Source organism: Peromyscus leucopus, chromosome 4 (assembly GCF_004664715.2).
Source record: "Peromyscus leucopus breed LL Stock chromosome 4, UCI_PerLeu_2.1, whole genome shotgun sequence".
Lineage (NCBI taxonomy): Eukaryota > Metazoa > Chordata > Mammalia > Rodentia > Cricetidae > Peromyscus > Peromyscus leucopus.
Window position 1 is genome coordinate 132,955,578 of NC_051066.1, and position 27,834 is coordinate 132,983,411.

General features: G+C 47.7%; 1 protein-coding gene across 4 annotated transcripts; it reads left to right on the top strand.

The window, feature by feature from the left end:
• The first annotated feature begins 838 nt into the window (after window positions 1–838).
• Aar2 (AAR2 splicing factor) lies at window positions 839–27,834 on the top strand. 4 transcript variants are annotated; one of them, XM_028855578.2, is made up of 5 exons: window positions 839–935; window positions 1,155–1,221; window positions 3,841–4,641; window positions 8,139–8,368; window positions 21,736–27,834. In XM_028855578.2, exons 3-5 carry the CDS (start codon window positions 3,885–3,887, stop codon window positions 21,901–21,903), a joined length of 1,155 nt encoding a protein of 384 aa, XP_028711411.1. In that variant the 5' UTR covers window positions 839–935; window positions 1,155–1,221; window positions 3,841–3,884; the 3' UTR covers window positions 21,904–27,834. The 4 variants fall into 4 exon arrangements, with proteins under 4 accessions (XP_028711411.1, XP_028711412.1, XP_028711414.1 ...); XM_028855579.2 differs by lacking the exon at window positions 1,155–1,221 and having other exon boundaries at window positions 861–935; XM_028855581.2 differs by lacking the exon at window positions 21,736–27,834 and adding an exon at window positions 20,350–20,561 and having other exon boundaries at window positions 864–1,221.

Sequence of the window (27,834 nt, forward strand, 5' to 3'; positions counted from 1 at the left end):
AATTCTGTCTTCAAAGATAAACAAGATTACAACAGGGTAGAAAATCAGGTAGGTAAAGTCAGCAGTACAAGATTAGGGGGGTGTCACACGTTGGCTATGGTTAGTGTAAAGATTAGAAATAGTGTCCAAGTAGCCTACCCTATAAATTTTTGTGCTGGTTAGCTAGCCCTCACTATCACATAAGGCAATTCTTTGCAATATATGACTTATATCTCCTAGTGGCTGTGGGACCTAGCGCAAGGCCAGGACTGCAAATAGTCATTTACTATACCATACTATTGTCATTAGTAATTAACACACAGTATATCTAAGATAGCTAGCTATGGGCTAGGTTCTAAAGAAATAGTGAAGAAAAAGACAGGCAGGTTTCCTTACTCAATGTGCATTTATAGTTTGCCTGTGGTATTCTGTTAGGTCTGCAAGACACTGGGTGATCATTGTCAGACAGACTGCTGTGGGCTGTGGAAGGAACTGGTTCTCCCTTCAGGCAACAGGCACGGTTTCTGAAACTCTACCTAGGGGTGAGTGTGTCTAGAAGCTGGGGCTGGGTGGTAACAGGGCATCTTTGACACTGTGCCTGGCATAGTGATGTGGCTAAAGAAGCCGAGGCTAACCGTGGCTACTGGGAGCCACCACCTGGACCGTGCCTTGGTACCCCTGTCTGCTTGAGACCAAAGGACTGTGGCTGGTGAGTATGTTTCTGGAAGGGGATAAAGTGCGTAGTTTAATTAAAATTGTTATCCACGATTCAGGCGGTAATATGAAAAACTAAGAAGAAGAAAATGCAGTGCTTTATCAGGAGGAACCTGCGAGCACGGGCCATTTCTTGTGCGACCTGGGACTCCGCCCGACCACTTTTTCCGTAACACCTATCCGGTGCCCAAGCCCCCGAACTTCCGTCCCGTTTCCGCGGAGCCGGAGCGTGAGGCTACGTGGTGAGTGTCGGTTCTTGGCGCCTCTTTCGTCCTCTGGTTTCGTTGTGTGTGACCAGGTCACCTCGCTTCTCTGCTCGGAGTCACAGAGTGCACTTAATTAGGCCCCTGTCTCCGAGCCGGCCGAGTTCGTGGACCGGTATCTCACGAGGCCTAGCTCTCTGAGGACCCGTCAGGCTTCCCGGCGCCCACGAAGTAACTTTCCCCCCGCTTTATCTGTAGAGCTTGGAGACCAGAGACCTTATCCTCACTCGATCTGGTTCTGCTCCCCCTCTCTGCGTGGCTTTCGGTAAGTCATCCACCGACCTCCTGGCTTTATTTAAATGCTTACTGTATTTTATTAAATAAAACTTTTAAGCATCGCGTCTGTGCTAGGGACGTAGGACTCAAGTCTTGTGTTTATGACAACCCTCAATCAAGCACACAAAGTTACACACCTGCCACTGGAGTGGACAGACAACAAGGCACCCGGAGTATAATCACAGAATACTTGACAAAAGTCAGGAAAATTATTTGACAAAAGTTTTAGGTAGTTTTCTCTGGTTTGAGGGTCAGAAAGAAGCCAGTGTGGCTGGACCAGTCCTTGGAAGCGAGGATGGTATTAAATAAGCTGGAGTTGCCAAGGGTAATTCATGCAGGGTTTTCGAGGCATAGTAAGAATTTTATGTTCCCCAAAGACACATGAGAAGCCAGAGAGAGAGAGAGAGAGAGAGAGAGAGAGAGAGAGAGAGAGAGAGAGAGAGAGAGAGAGAGCGCAGTGAGGAACACGTACTCTCCGGGCTAGGGAGGTGGTGAATGGGGTGAGAAGATGTCTTTATGTGTTGCAGGACGTGAAGAATGCATCCCATTTGTATGTTTCAGATGTTGACTGTGAACTACAGTCTCAAAGACTTTTATGTCATGACCATATGTGCATATAATCACAAGCCTTCAAGGAATCATACCCATCCTTATTACTTGTGAAATTCCAATAGGTTAAAGATTCTGTTCTTGGTGCTGGAGAGATGCCTTGGTGGTTAAGAGACCTGCTTGCTCTCCCAGAGGACCTGGGCTTGGTTCCTACCACCCTCATGGTGCTCACAACCATCTCCAACTCCAGTTTCAGAGAATTCAACACCCTCTTCTGGCCTCTGTATGACGTTTTTCATTATTTCAGATCAGCTATATGTCTAAAACTGACTTCTTAACTCAAGTTATGTCTTGCAGTTTGAAAAAAGTGCTGATTGTCATTTCTTGTGGTTTTGAGGTAAAGACAATAAAGTATGCTCCTAACATTTTTGTAAAAAGGATTTTTTTCTTCATATTGTTTTGTTTTTAAAGAGTAAACTGAGTTAAAAATAAGCACTTCATTTTTCTGTTTGTGAATTGTGAGGTCATGTTTTGTACCTCTGTGTAAAATGAAAATACCTGGCAGTCGGGAGTCTTGCTCTGCAGATGTTTCTGTTGGGGTTCAGTAGACCCTGTGTAGTGCAGGTAATCTGCGTGTGTCGGTTGAGTTAGTGACTTAGGGAAAAGTTGAAGTAGTTGCTTGGCTTAAATTGGTTTATGTTGGAACCATGCTTCTAAATACCTCAGAAGCAGTATGTGCCAAAGAGTTGTTTTGTTTTTAATATTGTGTGTATGTGAGTACATGATGGGGGAGGGTGTCTTATGCTATGGCAAACATGTGAGGGTTAGACAACTTTGTGGGTTCTCTTTTCTTCAACTTTATGTGGGTTCTGGCCATCAAAGTGAGGTTGTCAGGCTTACAGGGCAAGTGTCTTGACTTACCGAGCCGATTGCCAGCACTCTGCCCCTCACATTGTTTTTAATCAAAGTGTCTTTATAGGGAATTTAAATGTGGGCAAAATAAAGAATCTAAGCTCCTCCTCTAATACTTACTGTAGACCTGCCATGCCAATCTTTTCTGGATGAATTGTGGCTCTTTGGGAAGTTGTTTGTTCTCTGGACTTCAGATGTTTTTGTTTTGTGGTTATTTATTTGCTTGTTTTTAAGACTGTGTGTTCCAGGCTGGCCTCATTCACTGTGCAGCTGACAACAGCTTTAAACTCCTGATCACCCTGCCTCTGCCTCCCACAGATAATTGTGTGTGTGTGTGTGTGTGTGTGTGTGTGTGTGTGTGTGTGTGTGTTTCTAAGGTTCCTTTTTGTGTGTATTAGACAAGCTCTGTATTTATGTATTTATTTATGTATTTGTATTTCTGAGACAGTTTCTAGCAATCAAGGATGACCTTGAACTCCTGATTCTTCTGCCTCTATCCCCCAAGGGTTGGGAAAACAGGTGTGTACAACTGTACCCTGCTAAGTTGTTTTTAAACAAGGGGACTAGTTCTTTTATTTTCCCTCACTTTCAACTAGGTTTTTGATGAGTTTGAAAAGCTCTCCACTTCTCAAACCTTTTGCTAATTTTAGGTGCTCGTGGGAAATTAGGTAACAGATTTGATTTGGTCATCTTTGGCAGATCTTAAGGTACTCTCCAGTAGTAGGGTTTAGATAGAATTGTAGCTTAAAATGATTTTAGCACAGTTCTAGTTTAAAATGAGCCGTGCGTATTTTTCCATCCTTACCCTCTGTTAGGAGAAAGACTTGAGTGCAGAGTCTAAGAGTGTGCAGTGGACATAGGACCAGCAGTCAGGCTTTTGTTTTGGCACTGTGTGACCTTTCTTTAAGTGGTGGAATGAAGACTCTTGCTTCTTAAATCAAAACCCTAAAATCTCATTGTCCTGATTTTCCTAGACAGATGCAGGGTTAGACAGATGTTAGACAGATGCAGTGTTGCCATGAGGATTATGGAGATTAATTCTGTCGGGATTGAATTCAATGTGTGGCGTGTAGAGAATGTGCAGTAAATGAAGTAGCCTTTTCCTTCACTCTGGTCAACTCATTCTCTTTTTTCTCTGTTGTTCTAGAAGTCAAGAAGGAGTCCTGCCTTTGGTTACCCAGCACTGGCCCCATGGCTTCCATGCAGATGGATCCTGAGTTAGCCAAGCAACTCTTCTTTGAAGGAGCCACTGTGGTCATTCTGAACATGCCCAAGGGGACAGAGTTTGGCATTGACTACAACTCCTGGGAGGTGGGGCCCAAGTTCCGGGGTGTGAAGATGATCCCTCCTGGCATCCACTTCCTCCACTACAGCTCTGTGGACAAGGCCAATCCCAGGGAGGTGGGCCCTCGGATGGGCTTCTTTCTTAGCCTGAAGCAGCGGGGGCTGACAGTCCTGCGCTGGAATGCGGTTCAAGAAGAGGTAGACTTGTCTCCAGCTCCAGAGGCTGAAGTAGAAGCTATGAGAGCCAATCTCCCTGAGCTAGACCAGTTTCTGGGACCTTACCCATATGCTACACTCAAGAAATGGATCTCACTCACCAACTTCATCAGTGAGGCCACCATGGAGAAGCTGCAGCCTGAGAGCCGGCAGATCTGCGCCTTCTCGGATGTCCTGCCTGTGCTTTCCATGAAGCACACCAAGGACAGAGTGGAGCAGAACCTACCCCTCTGTGGTACTGAGTGCAAAAGCTACCAAGAAGGCTTAGCCCGGCTGCCTGAGATGAAGCCCAGGGCTGGGACAGAGATCCGCTTCTCAGAGTTGCCCACTCAGATGTTCCCAGCAGGTGCCACACCAGCAGAGATCACCAGGCACAGCATGGACTTGAGCTATGCCCTCGAGACTGTGCTCAGCAAGCAGTTCCCTTGCAACCCCCAGGATGTACTTGGTAAGAAAGAACTAGACTTTTGGGGGAGGCTGCTAGTGGGGGTATTTTGAATAGAGGGCTCATCTTGGATTAGCTAGTTCAGAGCTCTTAAAGGAGGTAGACTCATTAGAAGTCATTAAACATATATATGGATCTTTACCCTTAGCCTAGAGATTAGTCAAGAGAGTTATATCAAGGCCCCAGCAGTTTGGCTGTCCTGGCTATCCATCTAATAATTTGAGCATCTTAGATGAGCCGGTGCACATAATCCCGTGTTTGGTACTCAGTGACATAGCCTAGCTCTGTAGAGAGAAGGGATGTGACCAGTGGTCACACTGAGACCAGAGCCCCATGGCTCTTGGTGCTAGGCCAATTCTGTCTATGTTCCTATAAGCCTTGTCTGACACTTCAGTTTGCTTTTGAGTTCTTAAATGTTGGTCCCTTCCCTGGCTTAGTCCAGGACTTTTATTTTTATTTTTATTGTTACCGTTTTTATTGCTGCTTGTTCTCTTAATTTAAAATAATATGTATTTATCACAGAACAAAAACAAAAATAAAATTTACTCCAAGTCCTATACCTAGAAATAACCATTTTCACAGTTTAGTGCATTTTTTCTTCTTTTTCTCTTTTTCCTGTGTATTTCTATATATTTCACTTGTCCCCAGGTGGCACACACCTTTAATCCCAGCACTCGGGAGGCAGAGGCAGATGGATCTCTGTGAGTTCGAGGCCAACCTGAGCTACAGAGTGAGTTCCAGGACAGGCACAAAAGCTACACAGAGAAACCCTGTCTTGGGGAAAAAAACCCACAATAACACAAAAAACAAACAAACAAAAAGTACAAGTTATATTTCATTTGTCTTTTAGAGTCCAGTCTTTTAAACTTCAGTTGCATTCTAGAAGCACATGGAGTTTTTATAGAAACAAGGTTAAAGAGAAGCGTTTGTGATGTGCTGTAAGTATTTCCATCACTTAGTCACAGCTCACCTCTTCAGTGTCCAGAGCTACAGAACTAGTTCTTGGTGGTCACTCCTTAAGATGCTCCTATTCTTCTGTTATACATTTAGCCTAGTAAGCACTCTTGAGTGTGATTATGCCTGGGCTTAGGGTTGGATTGTGTGTGTTGCCAGATTTTGCCTCCTCACCAGGGGGTAGGAGTCTGTTCATCACTTTTGACAGCACTCAGCATGGTTTCTTAGTGAAGGCCTCTTCAGTTCAGTGGTTGGAAAGTGGCATCTTATTTCTGTTTCTTGAATACTAATGACAGACATTTGTCTTGCTGTTTGTGTGTGTTCATGCACATGAACACATGAAGGCCAAAGGTCAGTCCCTCGGGTTCCTTAAGCGCTGCTAACCTCTTTCTTTTGAGAAGGTTCTCTCACTGACCTAGAACTCACTGAGTAGAGTAGGCCAGAGTAGACCCCAGGCATCTGCCTGTCTCTGCCTCCCCAGTGCTGGGATGGTGAGCACTTACACCACCAGCTTTTGTGATTCGGGTTCTGGGACCTGACCCTGGTCCATGCGTTTGCAAGACGAGCACTGCATGACTGAGCATCTCCCCAGCCCTGTTACACCTTTAACGCCTGTCCTGTCTTCTGATAAGCTGTCCAGGGTATTTACATACTTTCCTGTTGGTGGAGGTTGGTGAGAAGTTTGGTTAGAGACCTTTTTATATCCTTGGCTGAACTGATGATACAACGGACATTTTAATGGATACATCTTAATGCATAGCATAGTAATATCAATGTAATTAATATAAATTTCTCTGTGTAACAGCCCTAGCTGTCCTGGAACTTGATTTGTAGACCAGGCTGGCCTCAAACTCACAGAGATCCGCCTGCCTCTGCCTTCCGAGTGCTGAGATTAAAGACGTGCCACCACGACTGGCTGATTCATTGTTTTTATGGCATATATATATATATATATATACCTTTGAAGCCAGGGAGAATGTGTTTGGTGAGTCAACGTGAGTGTGTTCATTTATTAGAGTCAAGGCCTTGCTTTGTAACCCTAGATGGCCTGGAACTTGCAGTGTCCATGACCCCCCACCCCCACCTCCTGAGTGCTGGGATTACAGATTGCACCCTTGCATCTAGCTCATTTGCCCCAGTTGCTTGCACACGGGCAGTGGCTTCTGGGTTGTCAGGCCTTTGTTGGAGATGGGTACTAATTGGAGATTTGAAAAGGAACTGGCATTTTGAGTGCTGCTTTGTGCCCCGTATTATTCTAAGTGTTTAACGGGCACTGTAGTAAGTAATTTACTCTTCATGATAACTCTCAAATAAGGAAATCGAGGCTTAAATAGATTACAAAACTTGCTTTAGGTCACACAGCTGCTAAATAGCAGAGCTGGGATTCGAATCCAGGCACTTTGGCTCCAAAGCCCATGCTCTTAGCCACCAGGCTGCTCAGAGATAACATCAGAGCCCTGTGAGTAAATAAACAAAACTAAGCTGACTGGTAATAGGAATTTAGGAACTTCCTGCTGTGGGAGACTCTAGAAATGTTCCTACCCAGCATCAAATCTGATCTAGCTTTCCATCATTCAAAACACAGTTACATAGTCTTGGGCATGCCCTTAACCTCATCTTAAAATGAGGGAAACACTGCCTTCTCTGATGACGTGGAGGAACTGGGCTGAGGACAGAGTATAGATGTGTAATGTGGTTTTTCACCAGGCCTACAGCGGGTCATGTCACCTATATTCATGGGAGCTTAGACTATGAGCCACTAATAGGTGACCGTTTCAGCAACATGGAAATGCTAAGAGTTGATTGTAAAATACTTTGCTTTGATCTTGTTTTTACCAATTCTGGAGTCCATCATTTCTACTTAACCAAACTCTCTGAGTTGACAAACGGACAGCTTTACTTTCTTTTTTTAAAGTTTTAGGATTTATTCTATTATTTTTAATTAGGCTTCTCTGTGTGTGTGTGTGTGTGTGTGTGTGTGTGTGTGTGTGTATGTATGTGTGTCTATGTGTCTGTGGTGGGTATTTGCATGAGTGCAGGTGTGCAGGTTGAGACCAGACGAGGTTGTCATATCTCCTGCAGCTGGAGTCACAGGTAGTTGTAAGATGCTTGTAGTGGGTGCTAGGAACTGAACTTGGGTCCTCTGGAAGAGTAACAAATACTCTTAATCCCTGAGCCACCTCTCTAGCTCTGGGCAGCTTTGCTTTCAGTGAGATCTGTTAGTAATTCTGATGGATCCTGGGTTTAGGGTCCACCTCCTAAAGTGCCAGACATGGAGGAGTATTATGCTCTTCTTGTGACCCGTTTTTGTGTAAATGTCTAGCCACAGTTTGGTGTCCCATGGTTTGAGTTTTTAGCAGCTGAGCAATAATATTTTCTGAGTGCTTGTTGGGTGTAGAATCCCATCCTAAGTTCTGTCGGAGTGACGGGGATGCAAGGCTCCCTGTTGCCAAGGTCTCATGGAAATGGTGGCATTGTAAATCCTGTAGAGAGTGTCAGCTGGTGTACCTCGCTGTGAGAATCTTAGCTCTTCTTGTACCTCATAGGTGAGCTCCAGTTTGCCTTCGTGTGCTTCCTGCTGGGCAATGTGTATGAGGCGTTTGAGCACTGGAAGCGGCTCCTGAACCTCCTGTGTCGGTCAGAAGCAGCCATGGTGAAGCACCACACGCTCTACGTCAGCCTCATCTCCATCCTGTACCACCAGCTCGGTGAGATCCCTGCTGACTTCTTCGTGGACATTGTCTCCCAGGACAACTTCCTCACCAGCACCTTACAGGTGAGCAGACTGGGGCTGACACACATGTGGGTTGGTCAGCAGGAAGGCACACGTGTGGGAGCACCCTCGGGAAGGTCGCCTTTTTCTTTCTCGCTGTTTTTCCATGACCCTAATATTTCTTGAGTGTACTTCCTAACCTTGAGATGTTTCCTGGTTCTCTATCTTCTACTGTGTTGTAAGCACCTCTGTGCCAGAGGTCCTCTCTCTGGCCTAGCACTGGGTACTTAGAATTCAAATCCTTCCCACCTACCTAGCTACCTAGCTCTATTACCAGGTTTTTGTTACTATAAGGAAATAACTGAGGCAGTCTGCTTTGAAATAAAGGCGTTTATTTATTTATTTTTTGTTTCTTAAATTTAGTGGGTGCCATGGGTGTTTGTGGAGGTCAGAGCACAGTTTCTGGGAGTCCTGTGGGTTCTGAGGATTGAACTCAGGTCAGCATGCTTGTGCGGCAAGGGCTTTTATCTGATAAGCCATCTTGCAGTCCCAGCAGAGGTTTGTGTAGCTCACGGTTTTGTTGGCTGGTGACCACCTCTGTGAGGAACCAAAGAACCCCAGAGCACTACCGGTGAGCTAGGAACCTCTCACCAGGCCTCGCCTCTTAGCGTCACCAAACACGGGCAGCTTCCAAGGCATGAACCCATGGGGGAAGATAACCAACCCACAGTAAACCGGAGCACCAGCTTGAGCGGTTCTAGGGCTCCTGAAGCTCTGAGTTGCTGCAGCCTAGTAAGGCAGAGTTTTGAAGCTCGTTATTCCCAGAGAAACATCTGCAGCTCCTTAGATCTCATTTAAGCATTAAAGTAACTTTGATTTCCTGTTCAAACAAAATGTGCCAGTTTCTGCAGAGGTTCTCTGACAGAAAAAGTGAAATTTGCTTTTAACTTGGCAATTAAATTTTCATTATGAGTGGTAATTAGGGAAGGAGCTTCAAACAACTTAGAATCTTCATCCTATGCTACTTCCTCCCTTGGCAAACAGATTCGTTTCTTTCCGTCCTGGGACAGCCTCTGTCACTCACAGTTTGTAACTTTCTCTGTGTAGCAGAGGCAGAGCAGACACAGCCAGTTGTCCGTTTGCATAGGTTCTGTACCACCAATGTCTTTCTTCTCTGTGTGCGATGCCCCAGGAGGCCTGTTCCATGCAAGCTGTTCCTCGCTTAGCTCTCAGCCCCACCCACAGAAGAAACTAGTATTTGTTAATGCTGTTGGGTAGCAGACACCATATTTATTGTATCATGTGATGTCTAAGTTTTTCTGTTGCTGTGATGAAATAACCTGACGAAAGCCACTTAAAGGAGAATAGTATTCTGTAGTGGTGAACTGGTGACAGCCGCCCACATTGTATCCATAGTTCAGAAGCAGAGAGTGGTGACGGCCTGTGTTTAACTCACTGGCTTCTCTTTTTATATTCCAGGATCCTAGCCTAGGGACTGGTGGGTGGATCTGTATGCCTTAATTAATCTGATCAACCAAGTCCCTACAGGCATGCCCAGAGACCCTTCTCCTAGGTGATTCTTGATCTGTCTTAGGTTCGCAATTGAAATGAACCATCATATGTTAGCTCCCCAGAACCCTGTTGGACAGACCAAATCATTATTTTTCAAATGAAAAAAAAATGAAAGAGGTTAAATGATTGACTTACTTTGACACTGGAAAGTGGAAGTCAGGATTTGCATAGAAGTTTGGAACCCCAAGGTATGAATATAGCATTGATTTCCCATGCCCACCCCCACCCTCGCACCCCCAAAATCCTGTGGATGTTGTTTCTCAGAGGCAGAGAACACTTTTCCAAAACTGTCATGCTATTGGATGAGTCTGTAATTAGGCAGCAGGCAGTTGCCTGGAGAGTCTGGCGTTTGGAGGACTTGTGTAGACTGTGGTGATGTGTCTGTCAAATGATGGCTTGAGCCTGGCATGTTCTACTTCAGATGAATTAAATGCCCTTTTCTGTTCGTTATGGAGCAGAGAAGTTAAATCTCTAGTCCTCCTCTGTGGGGACCCTCCTCACAAAGTCACTGGGCTGCCAGGCAGTGTGAGAGTCACAAACTGCTAACTGGCCTCCATTGGTAGCTGCAGCCATGGGGAACGATGCAGTCGAGGGGGTGACGTACTGCCCTCATGATGTGAGTGGATGCCGTCACACCAGCCCAGCAAGGCCATGGTGTTGCTGGCTCGTGTTGCACCAGTGATCTCAAAATACCAGGGGCCCAGCTGGGTTGTGTGATGCCCATGTATGCGGGTTGCGCAGTGCTGATGGTGTGAGATCCCCCTGAACAAGACATTTGATGTCATTTGGTTTGTTTTTAGACAAGCTCTCTTGCTCCAGCTGGCTTCAAACTCCCAATGATCCAAGTGTGACCTTGAATCCCAAGTCCTGGGATTACAGGTGTGTGCCGAACACACCCAGTTTATGTGGTCCTGGGAATAAAACCCAGGGTCTCACACCACTGCCGAGCTGTACTAGCTGACGTCATTCTTTGAGACTGTTCAAGACTGTTCAGGCAGGACACATGCCTTTAAAATAGTACATCATTCTACTTCAGTTGTTGAGGAATGAAAACAAGACTTAGCTGGAGTTCCTGTCTTCAAGGGTTCATTGATTATGGATTTACTAGCTGAGCATCTGCTGTATACAAGATTTTGTTCTAGAAGTGAGATTATAGCTGAACAAGAGTATCAGAGTCCCTGACAGCAGGAAGTAAACAGACGAATTAACTAAAGTTTCCAAATAGTGGTGTTACCTGCCCTCTTACCTTGCCCCAGCTGGGGCTCTTTGGTCTCCTCCAGCCTCCATCAGAGTTTATCAGCCTCCATGCTTACCTTGTTAAACCATCTGCTTCACACACTGCTGCCTCTGTTGCTCCAAAGTGCGGCTCTGATCCTATTTCTCTGTGGCTCCCCTGTTTACTAGGAAAGTTAAATGTGCCACCCTTGGCCCCAAGGCTCCTTGTTACTTGGCTCTTAGCCTGTTCTCTAGCTGCTGTTTCACTATCAAGGTAGTGTCAGGGTCTGTGCACAGCAAGTTCCCAGACGGGCCATGCTGTTTTATTTTTCTGAGGCTAGCTTTGAATTCCTTCCTAGGCACAAGTGGTTCTAGCAGTCCAAACAACTGGAACTATACCCATGAACACTGTGCCTAGACTTGCTTTGTTTCAGTTGTAAAAAGCACATCATTGGAGTCTGATTTCATCTCAGCACATTTAAAAATGTGCAAAGCAGTATTAACTGTAAGCATGTTTTCCAGAATGTTCTCCGGAACCTCATAATTTCATACGTTATGGACTGATCCTGATTCTCCACAGCCTGTCTTGTCCTTGGCCATACATCCCTTAGCTCTGCCTCCTCCAAATACTCTTAGCCTGTTCTGTACTTGCCGCTAACTTGAAGTTAATACAGCATTCCCCAAAGAGCCATGAGCTTTCATTTTTTTCCTCACTGTTTATTGTCAACACCTACCATTTGACCCGTGTTAGTGCTTGTTTTTTACGTGTAAAGCATTGATCATTCCTTTGGCAATGTAAATATAGGTATAAACAGTAAAGTCTAACAAGGGGCATTTGATACATCAAAGAAGGAATGATGGATTCTGGCTGAGGTTAATGTCTGAGGGGCTTGAGGGGTTCTGAACAGCTTTATGTGAGGGACACCGGCATTTCAAAAGGCACAGTGTGGACTAGGATATTATAAAACTTTTTTTTTTAATGTCTTGGCAGTGAGAATCCAATCCCCCACGCAAAGGCACTCACTTGGGATGGGTGTAACTGAATGAATCAGACCTTAAAAGCTTCCTCAGCTTGCTGCCTGCTCTCTCCCCAGCTAGTCAGGTGGAGCTGGCTTCCTTGCTTAGGGGCATAACTGTCTGTTGTCTGTGGAGAGGAGCTAGCTTGTGTGAGCATTTAAAGACATTCAAGACAGCCATATTAGTGTGCGTGAGGTCAGTCCTGTGTGACCTCAGCCATTGATTTTTTTTCCTCCAAATTTCCCAAGTGAGACACTTGAATAAATGCCACTGGCTTTTACAAATCCCTTGGATTTAGCTTGAAAAAAAAAAATGATTTGTTTCACAAAAAGTTTTTTTCTTTCATTTAAAGTAACTTAACTCACCATAATTTGCTTAAAGTCAATGAAAAGATAATCTGGAATTAATAGTGTGTTGAAAAGAGTTATGCACAAAATAAGGATTCTGACTGCCAATTGCATAGTATTTAGGCATATAGTCATATAACCATGGTGTTTGGAGATCTGGATTTTTTTTTTATAGCTGTAGTGCATTCCAAGCAAGCTTTGTGCCTTATCACTGTTCTGGGTGTCCCTGGGGATGAGGAAGGGAAAGAGAAAGGAGACGGGAGGAAGGCCGCCTTTTGTAAGGGAACATAGGGAATGCACACAGGGGGCACTCTTAGTGACTGCAGCCGAGGACATCCTGTCAGGACCCTAAGGGCAGGCCAGTACAGATGCCTAAATGCTAACACTCCTCCCTTCCGTTTATTATAAAAAGGCGAGGAGTTAGAAAGGGTAGCAGATGAGGCAGGGATGAGGGTGCCATGTTCTTGAGACTGCTTCCTGCTGGCCTGGGGGGCGTCAATCATCTTAGGGGGACCTGAGAAAATTAGGGTGCTGGCCGTGTCCTGAGATAGCTGGCTGTTTCACTTGGCTGTCCAGGCTCTGTGGAACCGTCCAGCACTGCTTGGACCTGGCAAGATACTGTTTGAAGTGGATCCAAGTCGACTCCCTGGAGCTCACAAGAAATCATGATGAGATCACCAGCCAAGATGGAGAGAGCCGCATGGCTGCTGTTAGTAGTTACATATACATACACACAGAATTAAACAGGAGTTGAGTAAATAGAAAGGGAGAACCGGTGTGTGCTGAGCAAGACGAAGCTGGCTTCTCCATCTCTGGTTCGCACGTTTCAGCAAACAGAACATTTAGGGAGGAAGAGCAGACACACACACGCGGGTCTTAGAGCAAAAGAAGGGAAGAAAGTGGAGAACTCTTTCTCAGTTCCCCAACTGCCTGGTCCAAAGAATGGTCAGTGGTTCTCCAAGACACCCCCGTGGGAGGGAGGAGGGTACGACAGTTCCCAAGGAGGAAGCAGAGAGAAGAAGATCCAAAGGCCTGAATGTTCTGGCATCCCAGGGATCCAGGGAGGATCGGATTAAGTGGGCACCAGCTGTTCAGTGCTCCGTCACACAAGAACGGGGACTGAGGGCTAGGAGCCCGAGAGACACAGTCGCCTGGTACCAGGATTTTGAGAAAAGCCAGAAGGCAAGGAGAGGACTGTGCTTGAGAAATGAAGCCCCACATCTAGGGGAATGGTCAGAGGCGGGTGGCCCCACCAGAGACCGGATTGTTGGTATTGAATGGAAGCAGAGCTGTTGGTGAATGAGAGAGCAGGTTTGTGTGAGGGAGGGGAAGAGCGAGAGTGAATGAGTGAAAAGCTGCGTGGGAGAAGGGACTTAGTAAGAAAAAGCTTGAAAGCAGGGTACCCCTCCATCTACCGATGGCTGGCAGGAGCTGCAAAGGTCCTGTAAATACCGGGATATGGCGTGCTGCTGAGCAGCCATTTTGATTGCTACATAGGACCAAGTCTGACTACAAAGGCGGGTAAGTTAAGCCCTTATGCAGGTAGGCACATTTTCATGAGTGAGGTAGAGAAGGTCCAAGGGCTGGAATCTCCAGCGCCCCAGAAATTCAGCGAGGACCGACGAGAAGGCGCAAGCTGCTCAGTGGACTGTCCTCCAAAAAGCAGGGGCCGATGGGCTAGGAACCCGATTAAGACATAGTCACCTGGTAGCAGGACTTCGAAAAAAGCTAGGACGTGAGGACTATGCTCGAGAAAAAAAGCCTCATTCGTGGGAAGTGGCCAGAAGTGGGGGGCTTACCAGTTGTTGGTGTTGAATGGAAAGTCCCAGCGATCCGATCTGTTGGGTGGAAAAGTAGGGCTATTGTGGGCAGACCAGGTTCCAGGGTTCCATCCTGTTACAGACTGCCAGGAGAGCCTTCCCAGTCAGGGAACCGATGCTGTATTTTAAAAACGGTGGGAAGGAGTCACACCGTACATCAGGCCCATGTAGAGAAGGGGGCAGGGACCAGTCCCTGGGGACAAGGAAGGGAAAAGAGAGACAGGCGGTGGGCAAGGCCGCCTTTTATAAGGAAACTAGCTAATGCCCACAGGAGGCTGCAGCTGAGGTCTATCCTGTCAGGACCCCAAGGGCAGGCCAGTACAGATGCCTAAGTGCTAGCAGGTGAGTCTTATGTATCTCATGCTAGACTCAAACTCACTATGTAGACACATGATCTTAAACTTGTGGTCCTCCTGTCTCTCCCTCCCAAGTGCTAGGTTTAGTGGCATGTGCCACCATGTGCAGGTGATGTGCTGGGGATGCAGCCTAGGACTTGCGCTTGTGATGGACATACTCTACCAGCCGAGCTACATCCCTAGTCTCCTCAGTGATGTCTGTAAGGTTTATGTGGGGGTGTTTTGCCTGCATGTATGTTTCTGCACCACTTGTATACCTAGTGCCCATGGAGACCAGAAGAGGAGGTCAGATTCTCTGGAGCTGCCGTTGCAGACTGTTGTGAGCTACCATGTGGGTTCTGGGAATCAAACCCAGATCCTCTAGAAGAGCAACCAGTGGTCTTAACCAATGAGCCATCTTTCCAACTTCATATCATAAACATTTCTAATAGATAAATGTACCTACCTCCTCCTGCCATTGACTGTGGCTTTTGTTTGCTCAATATTCATCGTCTCATTTAGCCCTCAAAACAATGCAAGAAGTTGGGTATACAGCCCCATCATGTGGATGGTACCGGCCTTGTGTTTTTGTTCCCACTCATACAAAGGAGATGACCAGGCTGAGATTTAGATTTGAAGCCTACTGTAGGGCTATATATGTGTCTCCTATATATAATTATAGCTCCAGATGAAGCAGCCCAGATTTTCTGAACTGACTCCGGAAGACATGATGCCAGGCTGTTGAGATAGCTCACAGGTGAAGGTGCTTGCCACGGAGCCTGTCGACTTAAGTTTGATCCTAGGACCCCACATGGTAGAAAGAGAAAACTGACCCCTGCAGATTGTCTTCTGACCTCCCCATGTACACTAAATTAAGTAAATGTCATTTTTAGAAAAAAATGTAAAGAAGACAGGAGGCCAGGTATGCTAGCGCACGCCTTTAATCGCAGATCTTGGGAGGCAGAGGCAGGGGGATCTCTATGAGTTCAAGGTCAGCCTGATCTATAGAGTGAGCTCCAGAACAGCCAGGGTTACACAGAGAAACCATGTCTTGAAATAAACAAAACAAAAACAAACAAGTTCCTGGACAGTCAGGACTGCACAGAGAACTTGTCTTAAAAGAAGACGTGATTCCTGGAGCTTTCTATTCCTTGCTCACCACTGCAGCATGTGGTCTTGCCTGGGAAACCGCTTGCCTCAGTTATAGTGATAACAAGTGTTCTGGCCAGTTTCATTTGTGAGCCAATCACCTAAGGGCTTTTGTTGTATTTTTAAGTAAGCTTCTGTTTCCGCCTACCGAAAAAATGTAGGATAAGACAGGCTCAGCTGCCCTCTGTGATATTTTACTTTCTCAGCGGGACATGACTGGGTGTATATTGCAGTCACTGAACTTTGCTCTTTAAAAGCTTTCATGTTTATGAATGGAGGGCTTTTTTGTTTTAATTTCATAATAGACTTAATGATTAAAGTGTTGATACTTTTTCTATATTTGAAGAAAAACATGTAGTGGCCCTGATTTTATTTTTATTTTATTTGGTTTTTTGGGGTGTTGTTGTTTTGAGACAGGATATCACTATGTAGCCTAGACTGGCTTGGAACTCACTCTATAGACCAGACTGGCTTTTACAGATCCACCTGCTTCTGCCTCCCTAGTGCTGGGATTAAGTTCATGTGCCAACTTGCCTGGCCCATGTTTTTTTATTTTGGATAAATGCATTCATTTGCAAAATGTGATCATCCTGTTTTAAAAGTCTTTTTAAAAAAATCCAAGATTAATCAGCCAAAATTAAGATCACGCATTTTTCTATGGAGTTAGAAATTTTTTTTTTTTTGAGACAGAGTTTCTCTTTGTAGCTTTGGAGCCTGTCCTATAGCCCAGGCTGGCCTCAAACTCACAGAGATCCACCTGCCTCTGCCTCCCGAGTGCTGGGATTAAAGGCGTGCACCACCACCTCCTGGCTAGAAATCTTTACTTGATTTTACCTTAGAGAATAAAGTAACTAGATGATTACTAAGTTTTTTTTTTTTTTTTTTTTAAGAAAACATAGAATTAATCTGAAGATAAAAGAACCAGGATAAATCGCCTGGCGGTGGTGGCGCACGCCTTTAATCCCAGCACTCAGGAGGCAGAGCCAGGCGGATCTCTGTGAGTTCGAGGCCAGCCTGGGCTACCAAGTGAGTTCCAGGAAAGTTCCAGGAAAGGCGCAAAGCTACACAGAGAAACCCTGTCTTGAAAAACCAAAAAAAAAAAAAAAAAAAAAGAACCAGGATAAGCTGGGTGGTAGTGGTGCAAGCATTTCACTGTATGCAAAGTATACTTAAGTGAAGTTAGTTTATAAAAGTGAAATTCAGCCGGGCGGTGGTGGCGCATGCCTTTAATCCCAGCACTCGAGAGGCAGAGCCAGGTGGATCTCTTTGAGTTCAAGGCCAGCCTGGCCTCCAAAGCGAGTTCCAGGAAAGGCGCAAAGCTACACAGAGAAACCCTGTCTCAAAAAACCAAAAAGAAAAAAAAAAAAAGTGAAATTCCTTGTGGTCTGTGGCCCGGGTTCTGGAGACCTGGGGACAGTTGCAGAAGCACTCACAGGGCTGGACAGAGGGTCAGTGTCAGGGATGCATTTACTCTGTGGAGACAGAAGGTTGTAGTGGAGAAGCTCTGAGACTGACCGGGCCTGCTTGGTTGGAGCATGCTGAGTGCGGTGTGGTGAGCCAGCATCCTCGTCCGTGCAGGGGATTGCCAACTCCCTGCCCTCCCACTTGCCAGGCTTGTAGCGGAGAGTTAATGACAAGTTAAAGGACAAAGCACTTTTCAGATTAGAAGCTTTAAAAAAGACCAAGGCTTTGCTTGTACCCACTTGTAGTTGATTTTGCTCTCAGGAGTGTTCGGAAGGTAGGTGGGGAGGGTGGGTGATGACGCTGAGTGCAGCTTGTCCCAGCCTCTCACTTCCCGCCATTGCCAAGTGCAACACAGATCTGTGGGCCCTAACTCTGGGCCAGGCTCTGGGTGGTATGCTGTGTTGGATACACTGGTAAGTATGATTTGGTGCCTACTCTTTAAGGCACAAAGGACCACTGTGATATAAGACAATATGAGAAATGCCATTCGGGAAGCCAGGCCCAGTGCTAAAGGAACAGAGTTCAGAGCAGTTCACTTTAGCCTGGGCCTTTGCAAGAGTCACAGAAGCCAGCAGCATTCTGGGGCCTGGTGTGCACCTCATCTCTAGGGTAAGCCTTTTCTCCAGCACCGTCACATAACGAACAGTTATTTGGTGCCAGGGACTGTGCAAAGGATCCATAAATCAGTTTTTCTTGAGCCTGCAGTTGTCTTCATTCTCCTGTGCGTTAAGTAAGTTCTGTGTTTGAATCCTGGAGTACAGAATCAGGTATGAGTGGGTCACTGTTTTGGTTTGCTTCACTCTTGGATGACATCAGCAGTAAACAGCCCATGACTTCAGTGAGATTGAGAGGACCAATGAGGTGACCCTGGGCTCAGGGAAGCACAGAGGAGCTTTTACTGCCAAGATCATGCAGCCCTTCCCATGAGTTACCGCTCCGGCTCTTTCTTGCAGTTACGCTCCCCACTCCTGTATTCAGTTCCCTGGGTAAGCCAAATTCCGTAACACTTGCCTCCTACCCATCTCCAGGCACTCTGCCTCTGCTGCCGTTCCTGTGGCTCACAGAGAATGGCTCTCAACAAAGGCCACCGAGAATGAGCCTCACTCCTGCTAACAGGCTGTAGAGAGGTGGTGTTGCCCCGGGAATCAGCTGCAGAGAGAACTGTTTCCTTTGTCAGACAAGCTGCCTGGAACTCACTGTCCTCCATAGTGCTGTGTAGGCCAGCTACAACCAGAGGTGACTGAATCAGAGATGCTTGTGCCTGTGGCCACGTCAGGGGTAGGCCTGTAGGGTAACAGGTGGCAGACAAAAAGCTTTGTATTCCCTTTGGGGTAATTGAACAGCCTCCTACCCCATGTCCTTAAAGTACACATTCTGAGCTGGGTGTGGTGGCACAAGCCTTTAATTCCAACACTGGGGAGGGAGAGGCAGGCTGATCTCTTTGAGCTCAAGGCTAGACCAGCAAGGGCTGCATAGTAAGACCTTATCTCAAAACAAATTTTTTTACTTAAAAAATGAATAATAAAACCATATTCTGGTATGTCTTTCTCAGAGCATGCTGGGTGTACAGTTTGAGTGTCTGAAATGTTTTTGAACAGTCGGGTAGTTTAAGAAGTAGTGGGCTGTTAATCTTAGTACTTGGGAGGCAGAGGCAGGCAGATCTCTCTGAGTTTGAGGCCACCCTGGTCTACAAAGTGAGTTCCAGAACAGGACAGCCAGGACTGTTACACAGAGAAACCCTGTCTCAAAAAAAAAAAGGAGAAGAAGAAGGTGGGGGTGGGCTTGGGCTTGGGCTTGCTGGTATTCTTATAAGGAACTGGAATGGCCTTTCAAATGTGTAGAAAATGCCTTTCTATTCTTCTACCCATGTTTGTATTAGCTGAAACAGTTCATGGGGAAGTCAAAATAATGGCTCAATATCTAGAATGCATGAAGAACTGTAACTCAACAGTTGAACAGCCCAACTTAAAAACAGGCAAAAGACTTGAGGAGACATTTGGCCAAAGAAAATATACAGATAGCTAATAACTTCATGAAAACATGTTTAACATCACTAATCACTAGAGAAATGCAAATCAAAATTACAGTGAGATAGCATCCAGACCTATCAGAATGGCTGTTGTTGAAAGATAAATAAATAAGCAAAGCAGAAGAGTGTTGAGCAGCTGCAGAGAACTGGACCCTGTCTTCTGCTGGCAGTGATGTACTGTGGTCCACTGCTGTGGAGATGGTGGCCAGCAAAGGGAGTTGCTGTAAGGTGTAGCAGTTCCATCTGGGTCTGCACTCAAAGATCTGGAAGCAGGGACTCGAGTATTTGTACAGCTATATTCATGGCAGCTTTATTCCCAATACCTAAAATGCAAACGGCCTAAATGGCTGTTGACAGGTGAATGGCAGATAGAATGTGGACTACCAGAGGCTGAAGGAGGTGGCTTAGGGGTTAATTGCAGAGGATCTGAGTTCAGCTCCCAGAATCCATGTGAGGCAGCTCATGGCCACCCACAACTCTAGCTCCAGGGCATCCAACACCACCTTCTGGCCTCTGCAGGCACCTACATGAGTATGGACGTACTCAGACACAGAGGCATAAACATATGCATAAATAAAAACCTTTAAAAATGTGTGTGTGTGTGTGTGTGTGTGTGTACAAGTATAACATGTCTATATGAAGATATGAGCATGGCATGGTGGCACACACATTTAATCTCAGCACTTAGGTGGCAGAGGCAGAAAGATCTCTGTGAGTTCAAGGCTAGCCTGGTCTACAAAATGAGTTCTGAGACAGCCAGAGCAGTTACAGAGACCCTGTCTCAAAAAAAAACAAAACAAAAATATGAAAGAGAGACAGAGAGCGCACAGTCATGCCCTCCTGAAAGTGTGTATGAATTGGGTGAGGAGGCACAGGGGACAGGGTCTTACTATGTAGCCCAGGCTGGCCTTGAGCTTGAATTTCTTCTGCCTCAGCCCTCTGAGTGCTGGGGTTACAGGTGTGCACCACCATGTTTAGCTCTACTTTTTAGTTTTGGTTTTCCAAGACAGGGTTTCTCTGTGTAGCCCTGGCTATCTTGGAACTCACTCTGTAGCCCAGGCTGGCCTTGAACTCACAGACACCCATCTGCCTCTAGGTATGCTCCACCAACGCCTGACTACTGTTTAGTTTTGAAAAGAAAGGAGATTCTGATGTATGCTACAACATGGATGAACCTTGAAGACAAGCTAAGTGAAATAAGGCAGCCACAGAAGGACTAGATGCTATAAACTTCCTCCTCCATGAGGTTCCTCCTCCATGAGGTTCCTCCTCCATGAGGTTCCTCCTCCATGAGCTTCCTCCTCCATGAGCTTCCTCCTCCATGAACTTCCTCCTCCATGAGCTTCCTCCTCCATGAGCTTCCTCCTCCATGAACTTCCTCCTCCATGAGCTTCCTCCTCCATGAACTTCCTCCTCCATGAACTTCCTCCTCCATGAACTTCCTCCTCCATGAGCTTCCTCCTCCATGAGCTTCCTCCTCCATGAACTTCCTCCTCCATGAGGTTCCTCCTCCATGAGCTTCCTCCTCCATGAACTTCCTCCTCCATGAGGTTCCTCCTCCATGAGCTTCCTCCTCCATGAGCTTCCTCCTCCATGAACTTCCTCCTCCATGAGCTTCCTCCTCCATGAGCTTCCTCCTCCATGAGCTTCCTCCTCCATGAGCTTCCTCCTCCATGAACTTCCTCCTCCATGAACTTCCTCCTCCATGAGCTTCTTCCTCCTCCATGAGCTTCCTAGCTGAGGCCGAGGCAGAGGCAGAAAACAGAAGAGTGTTGCTAAAAGCCAGGGCGGGAATGATAGGGAGTTGGGGTTTCCTGGGTAGAGCTTCCGTTGGAGACGATGAGAAGTTTCTGAAGATGAGCGCTGGTGATGGTTGCACGATGGGAATGCACTTATTGCCACTGGCTAATCACTTAAAAATAGTTTAAATGGTAGCTATATCTATTTTACCACAATTTAAACAATGGTAATGTTTTTTAAATGAACATTAAAGACAGCTTTTAAGAGGAATGGAAGCCTCAAACTGGTATTCTATGGCCCACTTAGAAGATTAGAGCAGCAATCCAGCCTTGTTGGCTGAGGGCCTGGGACTTTATGGGATTCAAGGGCTTATGTGTCTCCCCAAACTTCTTTACACCACCTGGTATAACTATCTTTTCTTCTGTGTTATTGCCCAGGTGCCTTGTAGATCTTACCCATCCTGTCCCCTTCCCCTGCCCTCCTGCCCCCCTGCCCAGGTGGACAGTAGTGGCAACACTGGTGGCCTTACTCTCGCGGGGCATCTGTGCCCAGCATGGTAATTTTCCATTCCAGTCCCGTTCCAATGTCTTCCTTCTTGGTTTTGGGGGGTGCATAGCAGGTGTCCTGGGACTGTGCCAGCAGCAGCTGATCTACTGCCCCAGAGAGCCGAACACTGGGAGGAAATTTCCACAGCTTTTAGGGCCCCTGTTCTTAGGAGTGACTTTCCCTCTGTTCTCCGTAGGTTTTCTTTTCTTCTGCCTGCAGTATTGCTGTGGATGCCACCCTGAGGAAGAAGGCGGAGAAGTTCCAAGCCCACCTGACGAAGAAGTTCCGATGGGACTTTGCTTCGGAGCCCGAGGACTGTGCCCCGGTGGTGGTGGAGCTCCCTGAGGGCATCGAGACTGGCTAACTGCAAATCCTGAAGCCAGGGAGTCCCCTTCCCATGTGGCTACTACCCATTTTCTCTGCTCATCCATCTGTCCTGGGACCCTCCAGCATGGTGATCCAGTCAGGGCCTGCAAAGACGGAGCCAGGCCCCTCTTCACCAGTAAATACATTCCTTTGCTGAAAAGTGGAGCATTTGTGGTTCCCTTGATCCTGGCCCTGGTGCTTAATTTCAGAAAAAGGCCCTTTCAGAAGGTCCAGGTGAAACCTGTCCCAGCAACAGTCGAATTCCTGACAATGAGAAAATGAACCTTCAGTCCTAAAGACTAGCTGCTTATTCTGTACCTGGTTCAAAGAAGAAAGAAGAGACCCGGTCCGTCCCTGGTGTTAGTGGGTGAATTTCTAAGTTAAATGTAGGTTTGAAGTTGAATGTGGTTGTACAGGATTTCTGCCTGCTCCTTGTTGAATGGAAGGAAGCCTGCCAGGAACTGGGTCTCAGCTCTCAGGAGCCCAGCCTGAGGAAGGCTGACAGGAAGACGGCGCACTGAGTCTGACAATGCTCAACTTCAGCATCCTCTCCCGAGGCCCCTCCTGTCTAGAAGCCCCAGGGGTTGGTGTCCCAGAATTGGCCTTTGGTCTGGGGCTTCCGTTTTGAAGCCTCACACTCTCGGGTGGGACACGGAAGCCTTCCTTCCACATGTCCCCACTTTTCACTGAGGCCACTGTGACTTTTTCTGATGACATGGAAATTCAACAGCAAAAGGGAAGGTTCTTGTCCCAAGTCCGTCTCTCAGGCCCCGTTAGAGGTGGGCCTTTCCTTCAGAGCCCTGGAGATCCCGGCTGGCGGGACTTCCCAGCCCTGCTGAGGGGCTGCCCTCGGTGCTGTCGCCTTTCTGGGTTCGGGAGTCTCGAGGGCACCCCCGTTGTGCTGTGTGGGCAGAGTTCTGCCTCAAGAAGGGCCCCCAGACCCTCCACCCTGACCTCAGGCCATTTGCTGTGCTCTGGCCTCCCGGTTCCCGGTGCCATCCTCTTCTGGGGCTCAAGCTCCCAGCAGGACGCGGAATGAGAGTCTGTTGGTGCCTCTTGTTTCCTTGGAGATTTTTTCCAAGAGCAGAATGTACATTAAAGTCTTTGAGTTGAGACTAATCTGCCTGTGTGAGTCTGTAACAGCTAATCTGCCCAGTTTCCAGAGCAGCCAGGCTGCTGGCTGTCCAAAGACCGCACATCTACCTGCAGAGCACGCCACTCAGCCCCACAGTCTCTGGAGAAGGCAGGCAGACGGCTTTCCTCTGTTTCCAGTGAGACAGACACACCCTGTGGCTCTGTATCAACCTGAAGTTTCACCTTGTGGGAAATTGCTGTTCCTTTCCTCAAAGCCCACTCATCAGAACTACCTGGGGAGCATGTTCACAGTGCAGATCCCAAGAAATGAAGTGCTGATGCGTGCTGCATTGTGGATGGACTTGTGCCCAGGGCTGGGGAGATGGATCAGTGGGTAAGTGCTTGCTGTATAAGGTCCCCAGGACTCATGGAAAAGCCAGGGGCAGCAGTGCACAGCTGTAATCCCAGTGCTGCAGAGGCAGGAGGATCCCAGGGGCCTTCTGAGCAGCCAGTGAAGTGAGTTGGTAAGCTCCTGGATCAGTGAGAGACCCCCTGTCTGTGGAACGTGATAGACGAAGACATCCAGTGTCAACCTCTGACCTCCACACACTTGCACACAAATGTACCCAACACATGTACCACACACTCACAAACACGGAAGTAACGTGCTGGGGGAAGGAAAGAGAACAAGAAAATACCCAGAGTAGCCAGGTCCACGGGTGAACGAAGAGGACCGCCAGCAGTGTAGACTTTGAAGCAGTGGTTTGTGGTGGGACACCTGGGGAAGTACAAATGCCCATCTTACCCCACTGGCCTCAGGGGCTTGAGTTCTGAAACACACCCAGTGTTGAGTGACATTTTCAAGCAGTAACACGTCATACTTGATGCCCGGAGCACCTCTGGGACAAAATTTGTCTCACACCGTCATTGTGAAGGTAGCACCTTGAGGTTGGATTATTCCCCAAGTGTCCCTGTGTCTCCCCAGATGCCCCTCTCTGTATACAAGAGTAGCTGCTGTTTGAAAAATGCTCTGTTCTGTTATTCACTTAATCCTCACAGCGGTGTGCAGCGAGTCTGTAACCGTCAGTTAGCCGCATTTGGCTCGTAGGAAAATGAGCTCAGAGAACACGGCTCTGGCAGGGCCGCACAGCAGTGAGTATCGAGGACAGGAGTCAAGCCCGTGCTCACTGGCACCCATAGCCCGCAGGGCTGTCTTCACAGCTCTGATTCACCCTCTGCCTTTTCTGTGTAGAGCGGCCCTTCCCTCCTCCCCCTGCCCCAGGTCCCAGGCTTGGCTTTGCTGACAGCAGCTATGTGACCAAGGATAAACTGGTTTGGGGGCCCAAGTCTCCTTATATAGAGGAGAGTTAGCTTGGATTTGGAGGTTCTGATACAAATTTTCCAGGGTCCTCCAAGTATTAAAAGTTGGCTCTGTGTTATTTCACAAATTTCAGAAGGGAAGTGACATTCGTACAAGGCAGTATGTCTGGGGCATGAAACAACAGGTCTCTTGTTTGAAGCAGAAATGATAGAATGTTGAGTCTTTGCATGTCCCAATCAGCAATCCTCTGTGTCTGTCTCTGTCTGTCGCTCGCTCTTTCTCTCTCTCTCTCTCTCTCTCTGTGTGTGTGTGTGTGTGTGTTTACATGAGTATGGAGGTCAGAGGACAACCCTGAGCAATCGACTTTCTCTTATCACCATGTTGATCTAAGGGATCAAACTCAGGCATCCTGTTTGATGAATAAAGAATCTGAAAACAAGTTAATTATTATTTAATGCTTACAGTATTTATGGAAGAGAAGCTGTAGACGTAGCCACCATGGCTGATCTCAGGGCTCTTTTCCAGTTTCAACACATCCAGAAGTGAAGCTATTGGCAAGACCTGGCCTGGTTTTCAGATCTCAAATGTAGGCCTCCTGGGGTCTGGCTCTTATTTGCAAGGCTGGCTTATCCTATTAACAGAATCAGCAGCAGCAATAACTTGCCAACCCCTCCTGCCAGCCCCATGACAAGCCCTTCTTTCTCTGAGCCTAGATCTAACATCTCACCACTTGAGCGGGGAAAGAGTTCCCTGCTGTTGATTGCCTCTTACCATCAGTAATTATGTCCCCAACGTCATCCCTTGTAAATATTATTTAATATTCCCAGGGCACTGTGACATGTTGGTCTCTCTAGCTAATCAGACATTGCCTTGACTGAAATACCATCCCCTGCTGAAGTGACTGGAAACAATCAAAGTCAAAACCAACAGTGAATCACACCTGCAGACTCCAACATAATGGCAATGCTCACCTGAGCTGCCCGGAATCCTGGAGCCCTTGTGGTCCTTAATTGTCTCAATTTCCTGTTGAGCACAGACATCTCAGATCTTATGTCTCCCTCCCCTGGGCAGGATTAGTCCCATTAGACCCATCTGGACCTTTCTTGCTATGAAGTGGCCATGGTCTGGGGCCTAGTGCTTCTCTCCCAGAGCCCTGGGCTCCTGCTCTGGACTGTCTTGCTGTGATGTGGGATAAGCCAGAAATCAAGGCTGTTGCTGGGGCTGCTTGCTCCCTGCCCTCGTCCTGCCTTCAGCCCAATCCTTGCTGGCCAGGCCTACTCCATCCTGACACATTCTGGTAGTCTGTGCAGCGTCCTCTGATCACAGGCTCCAGGAAGGTCAGACTGTGTTAGCAGCACTCAGCTGTCTGATGTCCAGGACCTGTCAGAATCCAGGGGTCCCCTTTTCTTGGATCTTTGGCTTCTTCCTTCCCCTCTGTCACTTCCCCCCAATGTTGACTGCATGCTGACAGAATTCCATCTTGAAAGTAAACTTGAAAGAATTGCAGGGCCTTCCCCAAAGAGCAGGTGTGGTGAGGACAATGTGGAAGAGGTGTGCATACTGAGAGCACAGTGGGGACCCGTGGGAGAGGCCAGGGGAACAGTCAGGCCACTCCTCCTCCCACCACCCTTCGCCGGTGTGTGCCACATCCCAGAGCTTACCTTCCAGTGTGGGGAGCAGATAGGAGCAGGGTATATGAGCAATAAGAAAGTCTTTGGGCTGAGGGAGCAGGGTAAGGGAAATCAAGTCCTAGCAGGGTGAGCAGAGATGCTCCCATTTGAATGGGGTCAGTTTCGAGCAGATTAGGGAGGAACAAGTCAGGTATCTGGAGGAAGTTTTCTAGGCAGAAGCAGCAGAGCACAGGCCCTGCGGCCACGGGCAAAGGTGAGGAGGATGAGGAGAGCGGAAATGACCCAGTGGGGAATGGGAGAAGGAATCGGGTCGGGGGGACGGGACCGCCCCGGCTTACACCTGTAGCCGAGGTGTTTAGGTGGAAGAGAGATGGGGTCCGACTTGTTTTGACAGCGCTGCTCTGTTGGACACAACTGTGGCAGGTAGGGTGGACACGGGAAACCTGTGAGGAGCCGTGCCACTGTCCAGGTGAGAGGTGATCCTCTGACCCCTCCACCTGCTCCGTGTCTTGATTCAATTACAGGAAGACGACTGGGCACCTCCAGAAGGCCAGTCACCCCAATTTCCCTGATGTCACAGACGACCTCTGTGTCTGTCTGCTCTCCCTGCCCTTCTCATTCTCACAGATCCATGTGGGGCAGAGAGGAAGTGTTGTGAGGTCTGTCCCGGGTCTAGGGACAGGGTGACAGTGAGGACTCGTGGTTCTGTTGAACCACTAGGTAAGTCAGGCCCCTATCGGCTGTGGTACACCTGTGTGGATGTTCCTGAGGGGCACCAAGGAAGGTCTCTGCAGGACTAACAGGAGTGGGCGCATGCTTCCTGGTCAGGAGCCACGCAGGCATTTCTTCTAGTAACCGGAACCGGCCTGTGTTGGGGCCCTGCTCACTGGACACTGACTGCCCTGGGTCCTTCACCTACTGTCCTCAGTCTAGAGCACCGGAGCTTCGGGGACAGCGTCATCCTTTCGTGGACAGATAAGGGAGCCAAGGCCAAAGCAGCAGGGCACGTCCTCTCAGCCACCAGCCCTGATCATGTGACCTGCGATGTATCCACAGAGGTTCAGAGGAGACCTGTGCTGTCACTGGGCAAGGTGGTAGGCAGACGCCTGGCCTCTGGCTCATGGTTCACACCAGACCGTGCCCATATTGGGCCTGTGGGCACACTGGACCAGACACAGGAGGAGGGAACAGCATCAGACCCAGAGAAAGCTCTGTCGGCCCTGCTCCTGTGGGCCTCGGGCTACCAGGGGGCTGCCTAGGCCAGAATGCCCTGCATGGAAACCTCTCCTCCCTCAGGCCTTGTCCTACCAGAGTTGCTGGAGAGCTTTGCAGAAGGCTTTTACGTGAGAGAAAGATGCTGCCTGGTGAGGGGTAAATTCCTTCTCTGTTGCTGGGAGAGGATACCATGGTTAAGGTGACTTAAAGAAGGAAGGGCTTATTTGGACTTGTAGTTCTGGATGGATGAGTCCAGCACCACCACTCTATAAGCAGGGCGGAGAGTGACCTGGGAATGGCATGTGGCTCTTGACACCTCAAAACCCACTCTCAGGGACACACTTCCTCCTGCCACACCTAAGCCTCCCCAAACAGGGCCACCAACTAGAGACCAAATATTCAAATGCTGGAGACCCTCAGAGACATCTCATTCAAAGCACCACAAGGGGCTTCTGGGGGCTGAGCCGATGACCAGAGGCCAGCCTCCGCCGCTCCTCAGCAAGGCAAGCACTGGTATTCCAAGTAGAGCAGCCTGAGCTGGGAACAGGCAGTGGCGGTGACCAGAGGTCAAGGGATTCTCTATCTGAAGAACGCCACGTGTTCTTCCTCCTCTTGAAAAGTGCCCATTGTACATTTTTCTACTGGTGTCTTCGGGTAGTTTGGAAAATACACACTCACCTTATAAATA